This window comes from Pan paniscus, chromosome 17 (assembly GCF_029289425.2).
Source record: "Pan paniscus chromosome 17, NHGRI_mPanPan1-v2.0_pri, whole genome shotgun sequence".
Taxonomy (NCBI): domain Eukaryota; kingdom Metazoa; phylum Chordata; class Mammalia; order Primates; family Hominidae; genus Pan; species Pan paniscus.
The window spans coordinates 63,295,972-63,310,563 of record NC_073266.2 but is presented as its reverse complement, the minus strand read 5'-3'; the positions used below and the strand labels follow the sequence as shown (position 1 = coordinate 63,310,563).

General features: G+C 40.4%; 1 protein-coding gene across 2 annotated transcripts in view; it reads left to right on the top strand.

Moving 5' to 3' along the window:
• EPG5 (ectopic P-granules 5 autophagy tethering factor) overlaps positions 1-14,592 on the top strand; it is a 121,450-nt gene that overhangs the window by 83,225 nt on the left and 23,633 nt on the right. Inside the window, exons 30-35 of one of the 2 annotated variants that reach the window (XM_055102749.2) lie at positions 1,027-1,221; positions 3,340-3,553; positions 5,604-5,752; positions 6,615-6,816; positions 7,385-7,457; positions 9,517-9,620. In XM_055102749.2, coding sequence (XP_054958724.1) covers positions 1,027-1,221; positions 3,340-3,553; positions 5,604-5,752; positions 6,615-6,816; positions 7,385-7,457; positions 9,517-9,620 — 937 coding nt within the window. Of the gene's footprint in view, positions 1-1,026; positions 1,222-3,339; positions 3,554-5,603; positions 5,753-6,614; positions 6,817-7,384; positions 7,458-9,513; positions 9,621-14,592 lie in introns of both variants that reach the window. The other variant, XM_003830200.5, reaches the window with a different exon arrangement.

The window sequence follows — 14,592 nt, the reverse complement described above, 5'->3', positions numbered from 1 at the left end:
TTGAAAGAGCTCCTCACACTATTAACCTGGCATCTGGAATGTGTTAAAAAAACATTTTTCCAGTTTGTCATTTTTTTCCTTTAATTTTATGATATTTTTGCCTTATAGAAGTTAAAATTTTAATATATTCAAGCCTATCAGTCTTGTTCTTTTATTATTTCCGCCTGTGGTCAACCATATGAAAGCCTTCCTGCCGGTGAAATTGTTTCAATTTTTGCTTATATTCTGTACTTTTAAATATTAGAACCAAGTTAAAACAAGATGACGTCATCTTGATTATATATTATTATGGAAGTTAGTTTTTGACAGGTATTAAATATAACTCTCAGTAAAATCTATAACCTGGAAGTTTTGTTTTCTGACATAATGCAGCACCATGTTGGGTACTGTAGTAATCATGGTGGGGACATTGCATGTTTGTGGATTCAAAGTACCCCAATATTTTAATGTCTTAAAAGTCTTGTAGTATAGTTAACTCATCATTTTTTTTTTCTTTATTGAGACGGTGTCTTGCTCTGTCGCCCAGGCTGGAGTGCAATGGTGTGATGTCAGCTTACTGCAACCACTGCCTCCCGGGTTCAAGCAATTCTCCTGTCTCAGCCTCCTAAGTAGCTGGGATTACAGGTGCCCACCACCACGCCCAGCTAATTTTTGTATTTTTAGTAGAGACGGGGTTTCACCACGTTGGCCAGGCTGGTCTTGAGCTCCTGACCTCAGGTGATCCGCCTGCCTCGGCCTCCCAAAGTGCTGGGATTACAAGCGTGAGCAACTGCGCCCGGACTAACTCAGCATTTTCTGTGTGACTTGTCCAAATCAGATTTATGGATTCTTCAGAATTTCTAATATTACTTCCATTGGAAGCAATAGGCTTATCTATGTTGATTTTAGCTGTCTTTTGATTGTTTCAGACTTTCGTTTAGAAAAAAATTCTATTCACCTTATTTGGTGCCCCTTAAAAATTTGCTTGCTTAAATAAAGGTTGTGAGGGAAGAATCTGGTGACATTTTTCCTTTTTATTTTTCCAAGGTATTTATCAGTGGCATTAAATCAGAGTGCAGAAAAGTACTTGAAACCATTCTGAAGAACAGCAGGCTCTGCTCCCTGCTGTCTCCTTTCTTCACTCCCAATGCTGCGCCTGCAGAGTTCATACAGCTGTATGAGCAAGTGGTGAAGTTTCTAAGTGAGGACAACAGTGATATGATTTTCATGCTGCTAACCAAGGTAAGATGTAATTCCATCCTCACCATATTGTTGAAACGTAGGAATGATTGTTGCTTCCTCCTCTACAGAAATAAAAGGACCTCTGCAGTTTTGTTTCCAGGTACAGCAGAGGCTGAGAGGCCTTTTTCACAGTTTGCATGAGCTTCAAGCAGTCTGACCCCACAGCTGCTTCTTAGGGGGTGGGGCATTGGTTGTCTTGTATAGCAGTGGTCTCCAACCTTTTTGGCACCAGGGACCGGTTTTATGGAATACAGTTTTTCCATGGACTGGAGTAGAGGGGATGGTTTTGGGATGAAACTGTTCCACCTCAGATCATCAGGCATTAGATGGAGCATGCAACCTATATCCTTCACATGCACAGGTCACAATAGGGTTCGCACTTCTATGAGACTCTAACGCCATGGGTGATCTGACAGGAGGTGGGGCTTGGGGATCCCTGTTGTATAGGGTAGTCTTATTCCACTTAGTGTAAAAAGGACCTAATTCCCACCCCTTTTTAAAAACTTAATACAGTTTTGAAAATATTCATAATAGTAGTTTAGTACATCTTTTTTTAAAATTTATCCTGAATTTATGCCTAAATTGTGTTTGACAAAAGTTTTGTTAGTCTCTCTCATATTTAGAATAAGCTGGATCTAAGCAAATTGCCTTTGATCTCATTCTGAATATTAACTTTAATATTTTATTTTATATTAATATTATATTTTATATTAATATCTTAATATATAACATTAGAATATTAACTCTGTTAGACCAAGGTAATGAGTTTACTTAAGCAGTTGAGAATTTCAGAGTCTTAGCTACTTTGCCTTCACTTGTATTTCTGTTACATCTATGAATCAACAAAACCTTGGCAGTTTTGGTCGGGTGCAGTGGCTCCTGTGTGTAATCCCAGCACTTTTGGAGGCCAAGGCATGAAGATTGCTTGAGCGTAGGAATTTGAGACCAGCCTGGCCAACACAGAGACCCTGTCTGTACAAAAAAAAAACCACCAGGCTAGTGGTACTCCCAGCTACTTCGGAGGCTGAGGTGGGAGAATTGCTTAAGCCCTGGAGGTTGAGGCTGCAGTGAGCTGTGATTGCACCACTGCACTCCAGCCTGGGTGATGGAGTGAGACCTGTTGTGAAAAAAAAAAAAAAAGACAACCTTGACAATTTTAGGGCCTACAGATTGATCTCAGCCTATAATGGAGGAGAACATGTTTTATAGTTTGGGATTTTGTAAGGGAATATCAACAGTCTGAATTTTATTAACTGAGACAGGTAACTGATGCAGACCAGAAACATGGCTGTTAAATTGAGACAGTTCCATAAAGTGGCTGCTTATTTGTGGCACTGTCGCCAGTGAAGGAGAGCTACGAAGTTCTGATCCAGTTCTTGGAGAGGAAACTTATTATAAGACACAAATGTATGAGACTCTGAGGAACAGTATAAAATTATAAGCCAATAATGAATCATCAGTAAAAATTTTAAATTGCAAGAAAAGCACACAGAGCTTAGAAAACTTTGCCTCTGAGATTCTAGATAGTAACATAGAAATAGATGCATAATGGCACCAATTAGTGAACTACTTTTTTTGTTTGTTTTTTTTGTTGTTGTGAGACGCAGTTTCGCTCTTGTTGCCCAGGCTGGAGTGCAATGGCGTGATCTTGGCTCACTGCAACCTCCGCCTCCTGGGTTCAAGCCATTCTCCTGTCTCAGCCTCCTGAGTAGCCGGGATTACAGGCATATGCCACCATGCCTGGCTAATTTTGTATTTTTAGTAGAGACCGGATTTCTCCATGTTGGTCAGGCTGGTCTTAAACTCCCGACCTCAGGTGATCAGCCTGCCTTGGCCTCCCAAAGTGCCGGGATTACAGGTGTGAGCCACCGCACCCGACCCAATTAGTGAACTTCTTATATTCTTTTATGTACTTCTCTTTTTATTATTTATTTATTTATTTTACAATTAGCTTCCTCAGGTTGAATCTTTTATGTACTTGTTTATACATTTTAATTTCAATTTTTATAAAATGCTGGGTAATTTTTGGCTTTTAAACTAAATTTACACAGACCTCTCTCCTCTTAAACTATTTTTCTAGTGCAAATAAAACGGCTTTTTGTTTCTTTTTCTTTTTAGTTCGATCTTAAACAATGGTTAAGCGCCACTAAACCTCCTCTGTCTGATCGTACCAGGCTTCTGGAGTCCATTCACTTGGCACTTACTGCCTGGGGCCTTGAACCAGATGAGGATATTTTGATGCCATTTAATCTTTTCTGTAAGCACTGGACTTATCTTCTTCTCTACCAGTTTCCTGACCAGTACAGTGACATTCTCAGGCTGCTTATGCAAAGTAAGTGTCTTCATTTAATTGTAACTAACTAGATCTTAGTGAATATTTAATATCACATTTTTCATTTTACAGATGTTATTCAAAGATATGAAAGTAATACCAGTATAGGAGTTTAGAATCACTAATTGTCATCTAAAGGGCTTGATGAACAAGGCCCAAAAAGTTGTTACTGTAAATATGGCCAGTTATTGTTCTAAATGTGAGAATGGGCTCTAATTGGGCAAGGCAGCACCTCCAGTTTGGTGGAGTCCACAGTCATGCAGCTACTTCTTTGTCTTGACTTTTCAGCTGTCTTGAAGTGGGGTGGGAAAGGACTGGCTTACTCTGCAGATGACAGATCTGGCAAAGCAAGGAGGTTGTGCCTTATGATATGTTTAATATGACAGTTTGTTTCTCTGTAGTTCCAAACATTTTGGGAGTTTTTCCTTTCTAAGTCTTTTACTCTTGTTTTTTGCAAATTAATTTTATCCATATGTAATGATAGACTTTATTTATATTTACCAAGGGAAAGAGCAGCATTACAATCTCCACATTCCTGCCACTTCTGTTCCCCCTTCTTACAATTTTCTATAGCAATTTTAGAGTTTAGAGGAGAAATAAATAGGGTAGGCTTTTTTATTTTTGGAGTTTCGCTAGGCAGTAATTTTATTAAAATTTGATAAATGAGATAGTATTTACTTTTTCATGCAAACTTCATACGGTTTATAGATATAATAGCAAATGAAATTTTGCTTTATACCAAATTTTTGTGTTACATCATAGAAATAGTTTAATGGATAAGTTAATGATCCAGTGTATCGGGTTGCCCAAAGGACCTTGAAATGTGCAGCCTCTCATTTTGAAAGCACTTCAAGCTTTAATTGTTTCCCACAGAGGCAGGTTGCAGGGTGGGTGGAGAATGGTGGAAGGGAAATACATTTGTACAAATGTCAATGAATATGTGCATAGCTAATTTTTTCTCTAAGCTTTTAAAGTTTCAAATAGTGTGTGTTGTGGATTTTTCCCTGAAATCTTTTAAAGAGATTGTAAACCATTTATATTAGACCACTATTGACTTGAATTTAGCTAGAAATTTGTTCTTACCAAGAAAAGTAATTCAGACTTAAGAATAACAATATGATACCTCTCAGATGTCATGAGCTTCAGCCTCCTGGTTTCTTTCTCCTCCTTGGCTACCACGTTGATGTTCCCTTGGGAGCATCCTTTGCTCTTCTACTGCATTCATTCCCTCTGGGTGAGCCCGTTGTTTTCCCTGATGTCACTGCCGCCTTCTAGGCATGTGTGATTTCCAGTGATAGCTTAATTTTGGGGCGCTGTCCTAAGATCCAGACCCCAGTGGCCATTGGACACAGACTGGCACTGTCCCCAGGTACCTCACACTGGACATATTGTAACTGGCCTCACCATCGTTCTCCTCAGATCTGCTCCATGAACCTGTTACTTTAGTTGATTCTCATGTTCGCTCTGGGTGGAAAGTACTTTAGGCGATATTATTCCTGTCCTGTGGGATGGGAAGTTATTAAGGAGCAGAGTTGGGACTAGTTCAGAATATGGGCTGCTGGACTTGTCCAGCGTTTCCATGCTGCCTCTGGGTCTTGGTTTCGGGGAATTGGGGGGCCGGTAGGAGACTCCTTCTGGAGAGCCCAGGCCCTGAGTTGCCTTCATCACGTGGTTTCCGTTGTCCTGTGACTGTTGTTTCTGTCACACTCATAGATAGCTGTGGTCCCCCAGCCAGGAGAGGCACTGCCACCATTCCCCAGTCAGGGTCGGAGGGTCAGGTCTCCCACCCCTCTGAGTGTAGCTCCACCAGCTTCAGCAGCGCTCACTCCCAGCAGGGTTACCAGGAACCAGGAAAACCAAATGTGCAGGCGGCCAGTTCTTCTCTTAGGTTCTCTTTACTTGGGCCTCCTCACCCCAGATATCCCTGTGAGTTTGTTTTGGATTTTGGCTTTATTTTTATTCCTTTATAAGGTACTCATATTCTTTGTTACAAGTTAAAATATTTCTTTCGGGAAAGCCGCTGACTTGCTCTTCCTGTCCCTGCTGGCAGGCTCCGCGGAGCAGCTTCTGAGCCCCGAGTGTTGGAAAGCCACTCTGAGAGCCCTGGGCTGCTGCGCCCCCAGCTGCCAGCAGGGGGCAGCGTCCACCGAGGGCGCCGTGCTTCCCAGCTCTTCTGATGCTCTCTTGTCAGACAAGCAGGTGTGTAGCCTTTGGTCTCTGATGTGTTTGTGCATTTCTTTTTATTTCCCTTGCTATTCATTTTTTAAGCAGTTGGAAAACTTTTGTGCATTATCTTTAAGAGCCATGTGTTTTTCTTTGTGTCAAGTGCTTTGGTTCCCTCGTGTCTCCTTTTTCCAGATGGCTCACCCCATTCCCCTGAGTCTAATTCTTGCCCATGTGTCCAAGACAAGGGCAGGCACTCCCCTGTAGATCTTTCCTGCCCACCCTAGCCCATCGGACTCCACCCTGAGACCACTGGTCGGGTTTCTATGATGCAGTGTCCCATGGAGCTCTGGGTTTTATCCTTTCTGTTTGATATGCATTTGCATGAGAATTTATTTGAAATAATGGTTCCACTGCTTTAGAAAAGGTTTGAAACCCACTGATGGCCTGGCGCAGTGGCTCATGCCTGTAACCCCAGCACTTTGGGAGGCCAAGGTGGGCGGATCACTTGAGGTCAGGGATTTGAGACCAGCCTGGGCAACATGGTGAAACCCTGTCTCTACTAAAGAATACAAAAATGAGCTGGGCATGGTGGTGCACGCCTGTAGTCCCAGCTACTCAGGAGGCTGAGGTAGGAGAATCGCTTGAACCCAGGAAGCGGAGGTTGCGATGAGCCAAGATCGTGCCACTGCACTCCAGCCTAGGCGACAGAGCGAGACTCTACCTCAAAACAAAAACAAAAACAAAAAACCATTGATTTATTTCTCACATGCTTTATATTTTTGCCACTGTCTTATAAAGTCAAAGACCTACTATATACACCCCCATCACAGTGTATCATGACACTTTACTAAAATACATATTTAGTAAGCATTTTTTGACTAGTTGTCTCTTCCAGGTAATGGAGACTATACAGTGGCTTTCAGACTTTTTTTATAAGCTTCGGTTATCCAAGATGGACTTTAAAAGCTTTGGTTTATTCTCAAAATGGAGTCCTTATATGGCTGATGTGAAGACATTCTTGGGCTACCTTGTGAAAAGGCTGATTGACTTAGAAATGACCTGTTTGGCCCAAGACCCAACTGCCAGCAGGAAAACAGGTAATATACTTCTCATGTGATGTGGAGCTAGGTGTTTGGACTTTCCATTAAGAGAGATTTAAATAGGCACATTAAGAGATTTATATTGAGTGTCAAGGAGAGAAAGTAGAAATATATAGAACAGGCATGAGCCCATATATGTGTCATATATGTCACAATATATGAATGGATATATTCATTACATAGTGAATGTAGGGTGCTTGCTATAGCTTGTCTCTGCCCCTCCTTTGCAGGTTGGGGTACAAAGAGATAGGTTTCAGTTTCCAACCCTTTCTGTCATTTGTCTTACTAAGAAGGGGTTCTAAATCTTATACATTTATCTTTTTTAAAAGTGTGTTATAAAATTATCCATGATATTGTATTGTAATACAAATTCTTCAATTCAGAGAAATTCCAATGTAGCCAATGAAAACGTAAACATACATAGTTACACTAAGCATGTTGTTTATACATTAACATAGGTTTATGAAGCTACAGATAATAAGAGGTAGATTTTTCTATATAATGTGAGCAGTGATATTGACAAATGACAAATGATGACCTTTGTTTTGTCTCTAAAACTTTTTAGTGCTGAAATCCCTACATTCAGTAATCATTCAGCTCTTTAAGCCATGGATCCTGGTTTTAGAGGACAACGAAAGGTAAACAGTTTTTTAGATATTCAAATTCCTTTGACGTTTGTAGACTTAAAATTCTAAATGGTATTTGGTAGAAGTGATGAGTTCACAGATTTAATTTTTTAGTGTAAGGCCATATTTAAATTTAGAAAAGGCTTCTTTTCAAAACTTAAGACATTTTCTATTTATGGAATTGCTAGTCTGGATCATCAGAGATATTATCTTGATAATAATTTTGGAACAAAACTGGACACTCATTTCCAGTTTTCCACAATAAGAGGTTGAATAAACTTTAGTGTTTAATTTCAGAAAAAATGATGCTGTTCGCTTGAGGGTTCTCTTAGATTTTTATGAGACTGATTTTTCTCTACTACATCAGTTGTGTTTTGGAACTAAGTTGGCTATAAAATTATTGGGTGGGAATTACCTTTAAATCTGGGACTCTTCAATTAAAGCATTATTTCACAAGCATTTGAAATACTTAGAGGTATAGAGCTGTCCAAATTCAGTGAGTTGCCTTCTGAGTCTTTTTTTTCCCTGAAAGTATACAAGCAGAAGCTAGTTGAACTTGTCAGGGTTTTATAAAAATTACGACAGTGGTAAACATCACATTATAGGAGTTGTTTTCAAAAACTTGAATTTGATTCTGAGACTCAGAGAACATGAATGTCAAACTCAAGTCTCATAGCTGGTTGGTTAGTGCTGAAGCTGGGACTAGAGCTCAGGTCTTAGACTTCTGTTTCTAGACTCTTTGCATTAACCCATGATGCTTTACGAGCCACTTAAGGAAAGTATAAAAGGTTCTGAATGTTTGCTTTTGTTAGAGGGCTATCTGAATAATCTGCAAGCTTCAGAATTTTATAGTGACTGTGTACATATAGACTGCTTACCATAGTGCTGGCTGCTTGTTTATTTCCAGTAAGAATTAATGGAACCTATTTGGATATTGAGTTTTCTAGACCAGATTCAGAAAATAAAAAAATTTTTTTTTAAGACAGAGTCTCACTCTGTTGCTCAGGCTGGAGTGCAGTGACGTGATCTTGGCTCACTGCAACCTCTGCCTCCCAGGTTCAAGCGATTCTCCTGCCTCAGCCCCCTGAGTAGCTGGAATTACAAATGCGTGCTACCACGCCCAGCTATTTTTTTATTTTTATTTTTATTTTTTTGTATTTTTAGTAGAGACAGTGTTTTGCTATGTTGGCCAGGCTGGTCTTGAACTCCTGACCTCAAGCAGTCTGCCCACTTCTGCCTCCCAAAGTGCCGGGATTACAGGCATGAGCTCCCGTGCCCAGCCAATTAAATTTTTCATATAAAGAATTTCTCTGGGCCAGGCGTGGTGGCTCATGCCTGTAAACCCAGTACTTTGGGAGGCCAAGGCAGGTGGATCACTTGAGGTCAGGACTTCAAGACAAACCTGGCCAACATGGTGAAACCCTGTCTCTGCTAAAAATACAAAAATTAGCTGGATGTGGTGGTCGGTGCCTGCAACCCCAGTTGCTCGGGAGGCTGATGCAGAAGAGTTGCTTGAACCCTGGAGGTGAAGGTTGCAGTGAGCCAAGATCGCGCCACTACACTGTAGCCTGGGTGGCAGAGAAAGACTCTCTCTCTCAAAAAAAAAAAAAAAATTTATTTGCTCATTTTCTATTTGTTAATTTTTGGCCATCTCTTTGTTATGTGAATTTGATTTTTTTTTTTTTTTTTTTTTTTTAATGCTTTGAGTAGAGAAAACTGTTGAAGCTGACTTAGGGTGTTTTTCTACGGCATTTGAAATGTAACCAAGATGTCCAAGGGTCTAAATTTGATGTAAAAAGATGTTAATTTAAGGGTTATTTAGATAGCACATTTTTGAAATCTAATTGCATTGGAATAAAGGGTAGGAAGGAGATGAAAGAAAATTATATGGCTGGTGTTACAAGCTACAATTTGCCTGCAGTTATTTACAGCCTTTGAAGTATTCTAAATGTGTGTCAGGCCTACATAATGGACAGGCTTCCAGGACTTAGGCCAGCCCTAGACACTGGGACTTAACAGTATTTTAATCACGGTTGCATTCCTAAGTGTGTGTTTCTTTTCTTTAAAGCAGCCAACAGCGGCATTACCCCTGGCTGGAGAGTGATACTGTGGTGGCCTCAAGCATTGTGCAGCTGTTCACTGACTGTATTGACTCACTGCATGAGAGTTTTAAAGGTAGGAAGATGTCAGGCTGTCTCTGCTTAGTTTTCATTTTTCCCTAAGTCAGTCAGTCTTTTTCTTCTACTTTCCTCTATTTAATTTTTATTTAATAGGCAGTTATTTGTGACTGAAGAAAGGTCGCTGATACAATTATTTAGTGTTAAGTGTGTAGCTTTTTTTTTTTTTTCTTTTGGAGATGGAGTCTTGCTCTTTCGCCCAGGCTGGAGTGCAGTGGTGTGATCTGGGCTCACTGCAGCCTCCGCCTCCCAGATTCAAGCAATTCTCCTGCCTCAGCCTCCCGAGTAGCTGGGACTACAAGCGCATGCCGCCACACCTGGCTAATTTTTTTGTAGGTTTAGTAGAGACGGGGTTTCACCATGTTGCCCAGGCTGGTCTCAAACTCCTGAGCTCAGGCTATCTGCCCTCCTCGGCCTCCCAAAGTGCTAGGATTACAGGTGTGAGCCACCACGCCCGGCCTTTAGGTGTGTAACTTCTTACCTTTTTTTTGTTAGGTTGCTCTGAGTTTCTCAGTTATGGTAAATTTGCAGTCTTTCTCTCTTCCAATATTGCCTGTCCTGCATGTTGAGTTTCTTCCTGTCCTCCCTAACTCTTAACCTCTTTTTCATATTTTCTGTCTTTTTTTGCTTTATTATGGGTAATTTCTAGAGGTCTTCCTTCCATTTCTTTAGTCTCTCTCCAGCTGTGTCTCATCTGCTTAAAATATATCAATTGAATTTTTCATTGAAGTGATTATTTTTTCCATTTCTAGATCTATTTGTTTGTTTTTCAAATGTATCCTGATCCTTTTTGGTAGTTATCTTTTCTTTCATTTAAAATTCTATTTTTTATTTCCTTAAAATTTGTTGAAACATGCTTACTTTATGATGTATGTACATTAATTCTATTATCTGAAATTCCTGTTGGGGGTTGTCTTATGCTGCTGTTTAATTTTCCTTTGGATTCTTGTTCTTGGAGGCATGTTTCCTTGTGTGTTTTTAAATTTTGTATTGTGAGCCCATATTTAGAGAGACTGATGGGAATCTCATAAGGCCTAGGCTGAGGGTGTGTAAGTCCTCCAGAGAGGATCTACATTTGTTGTCAATTGGAACTACTTAACTTCTTGGTTTGGGGTTTCCCGTGCTACCAGTTACATGAAATGAAACCCCAAACTCACTTGCGGGCTGGCCTCAATTCTCACAGTAAACTTTTTGATCTCTCCTGACTCACAATCTAGGGTAAGGCAGAGAAGTTTCCTCTTTTGCCCCATTCTGCCCTTTCAATAAGAATATAGTCCTTAGAAAACCTCATGTTCTGTCCTCTTGTGCTGTTAAAACTCAGCAGGCAAATAGTCCTCGGTTGGCTGGTTTCAGCATCTGTTTAACACTCTGGCTTCCTCTTTGCTTCTGGCCCATGGTGTTTTCTTCCACTGAATACACCTAGTGCCCCTGTGACTGCCATGTGTTTGTGTGGCATTTAGTTATAGAGTGATATGGTTTGGCAGTGTCCCCACCCAAATGTCATCTTGAATTGTAGCTACCATGATTCCCATGTGTTGTGGGAGGGAGCCAGTGGGAGATAATTGAATCATGGGGGCGGTTTCCCTCATACTGTTCTTGTGGTGGTGAATGAGTCTCATGAGATCTGGTGGTTTGATAAGGGGTTTCCCGTATTGCTTGGCTCTCATTCTCTCTCTTGCCTGCTGCCATGTAAGACATGCCTTTCATCTTCCACCATGATTGTGAGGCCTCCCCAGCCACATGGAACTATGAGTCTGTTAAACCTCTTTTTCTTTGTAAATTACCCAGTCTCGGATATGTCTTTATCAGCAGTGTGAAAATGAGCTAATACATACAGTTAAGCATATGTCATCCAGTTTTGTTTTTTTTTTATAATAGATTTTATTTTTTGTTTAACAGACTTTATTTTTTAGAGCAGTTTTAGGTTTACAGCAAAATTAAGTGTAAAGTACAAGAATTCCTTTATACCTTCTGCCCCCACACATGCACAAGCCTTCCCCACTCTGGACATTCCACACCAGGGTGATACATTTGTTATAATTGATGAACCTACATTAAGGCATCATTATCAATGAAAGTCCATGATTTACATTAGTTTTCTCTCTTGGTAAACACATTCGGTGGGTTTTGACAAATGACAAATAACATGTGCCCACCATTGTGGTATCATACAGAGCAGTTTCACTGCCTTAAAAATCCTCTGCGCTCTGCCTGTTCATCTCTCCCTCCCCTCAACCCCTGATCCTTTTACTATCTCCATAGTGTTACCTTCTCTAGAATGTCCTATGGTTGGAATCATAGCATTTTCAGATTAACTTCTTTCACTTAGTAATAGACATTGAAGTCTCTTTATGCCTTTTCATGGCTGGATAGTTCATTTCATTTTGTCTGGCTGTACCTTATTTGTATTTCTGATTTATCTTTTATATATCTTATCTTACCTTGAAGAGGTGTAAACTCTTCATAGAATAACAGAAATGTTATTCTTTGCTTCTTTTTGCTCCCTACAAAACTAGGGTAATGCCATATTCTCAGTGTGTGTTTGATAAATAGTGGTTCAATGAGTAACACATGAAATCCTAGTAGTACTCAATTATTTTTTTGAAAGGCAGACTTCTAGCTGCTTTTTACCATCCAGAATATATTGATTACTGAGAAAAAGATTTGAGCACCAAATTATAATCATAAAGGCTATATATTTAATTTCTTTTTTTTTTTTCCTTTGAGACTGAGTCTCACTCTGTTGCCCAGGCTGGAGTGCAGTGGCAGGATCTTGGCTCACTGCAACCTCTGCCTCCCGGGTTCAGGCGATTCTCCTGCCTCAGTCTCCCGAGTAGCTGGGACTACAGGTGCCCGCCACCACGCCCGGCTAATTTTTGTATTTTTAGTAGAGACGTGGTTTCACCATATTGGCCAGGCAGGTTTTGAACTCCTGACCTTGTGATCCGCCTGCCTTGGCCTCCCAAAGTGCTGGGATTACAGGCATGAGCCACCATGCCCAGCCATATTTAATTTCTTAGTATAGGGGAAAGCACCCCAAGGCTCTCTTGCCCCTGTATATGAATAAAATAAGAAAGTGGCATAGGACAGAAGGGTTCACAGACATCAAGACTTGGTAGCTGGGTTCAAAGAAAGGAAACAGGAGAGCTTTGCAAGGTAGGATGAAGAAGTCTTGCAGCTTTTTAGTGAGGTTATCTGATCCACTAGCTCCTTCTATGGATGAGAAAAGTGGGGACCTGAAAATGAAAAGAATTTATCTGACGTCACAGAATTTGTGTCTTGGCTGGAACTATCAGCTCAGTCTATCCTAAGACATCCTTCTGGATATCTTCTACATACTTACCCAACTTTATCTAAACAAAACTGTCTTTTATCCATATTTAAACGAATGTTATCATTAACCTCTGTCTTAAAGGTTGTTAAAAATGTGCATTCCTGTTCCATGCCGGGTTGTGGAATTGAGGGTACAAGCATGTTAGAAATGAGAGTTGTCTGGTACAATGTGTTGATGCTCATTGGCTTTTTTTTTTTGGACAAGGAGTCTCACTCTGTTGCCCAGGTTGGAGTGCGGTGGTGCGATCTTGGCTCACTGCAACCTCTGCCTCCCTGGTTCAAGCAGTTCTCCCACCTCAGCCTCCCGAGTAGCTGGGATTACAGGTGCCTGCCACCACACCTGGCTAATTTTTGTATTCTTGGTAGAGACAGAGTTTCACCATGTTGGCCAGGTTAGTCTCGAACTCCTGACCTAAAGTGATCTGCCTGCCTTGGCCTCCCAAAGTGCCGGGATTGCAAGCGTGAGCCACTGCACACAGCCTCGTTGGCCATTTTTTAAAAGATTTGTGTTGAGAAACACCATCAGGTTTCTGTTCTTACTGTGTGTGGCTCTCTCTTCTTTGACTGCATTCCATTAGCATGGAACCAGAAAGTCTGAAACCACTTGTTTTAGACTAAATGTCCCTTATATAGTCATTAGCCCTTGAAGGCATTAATGGAATTGATACTTGTGAGGATAATATTGAGTAATAATCCAGGTCTCAGAAAAGCATGAGATTTATTTTAGAATGACTTACATGAATGACAGTTAATGGACTAGTTTCATTGCATCAAGGGTTAATTAAGTTTTAGTCATTTGGAACATTTCCACTGTTTCTAAAATTAAAAAATTAATGTTATTTTTGATTAACAAATCATAATTATATACATTGATGGGTACAGTGTGATTTACAGTGTGGCGTGATTAAATCAAGATAATTAAGATATCCATCACCTTGCTTACCTTTCATTGTTTATGATGAGACATTTAAAGTTTGTTCTCTTCTGATTTCGAAATACGTAATGCATTGTTGTGGACGGTAGTCACCCTGCTGTACAATAGATCCCGAAACCTATTCCTCCTGCCCTCTGAAACTTTGTGCCCTTTTGATCAGCAACTCCTCATTCCCTCCCTTTTCCCCTGACACCCCACAGCCTCTGGTAACTGTCATTCTATTCTCTACTTCAATGAGTTCAACTTACTAGATTCCACATATGAGTAAGAGCATGTGGCATTTGTCTTTCTGTGCCTTGTTTTCTTCACTTAGCATGAGTCCTCCAGATTCATTCATATTGTTGCAAATGACAGGATTTCCTCCTCTTCTAAGGCAGACTGGTATTCCATTGTGTATATACACCACATTTAGAAAAATCCATTCATCTTTTGAAGGACACTTAGGTTGTTTCCATATCTTGGCTATTGTGAATAATGCTGCAGTGAACATGGGAGTGTGGTTATCCCTTCAACCTATCGATTTCCTTTCTTTTGGATATATACCCAGAAGTGAGATTACTGGATCATATGGTAGTCTATTTTTAGTTTTTTGACGAACCTCCATGCCTTTTTCCATAATGGTTGTACTAATTTACACTCCCACCAACAGTGTTTAAGAGTTTCTTTCTCTCCAGATCCTCTCTAACACTTGTTATCGTTCATC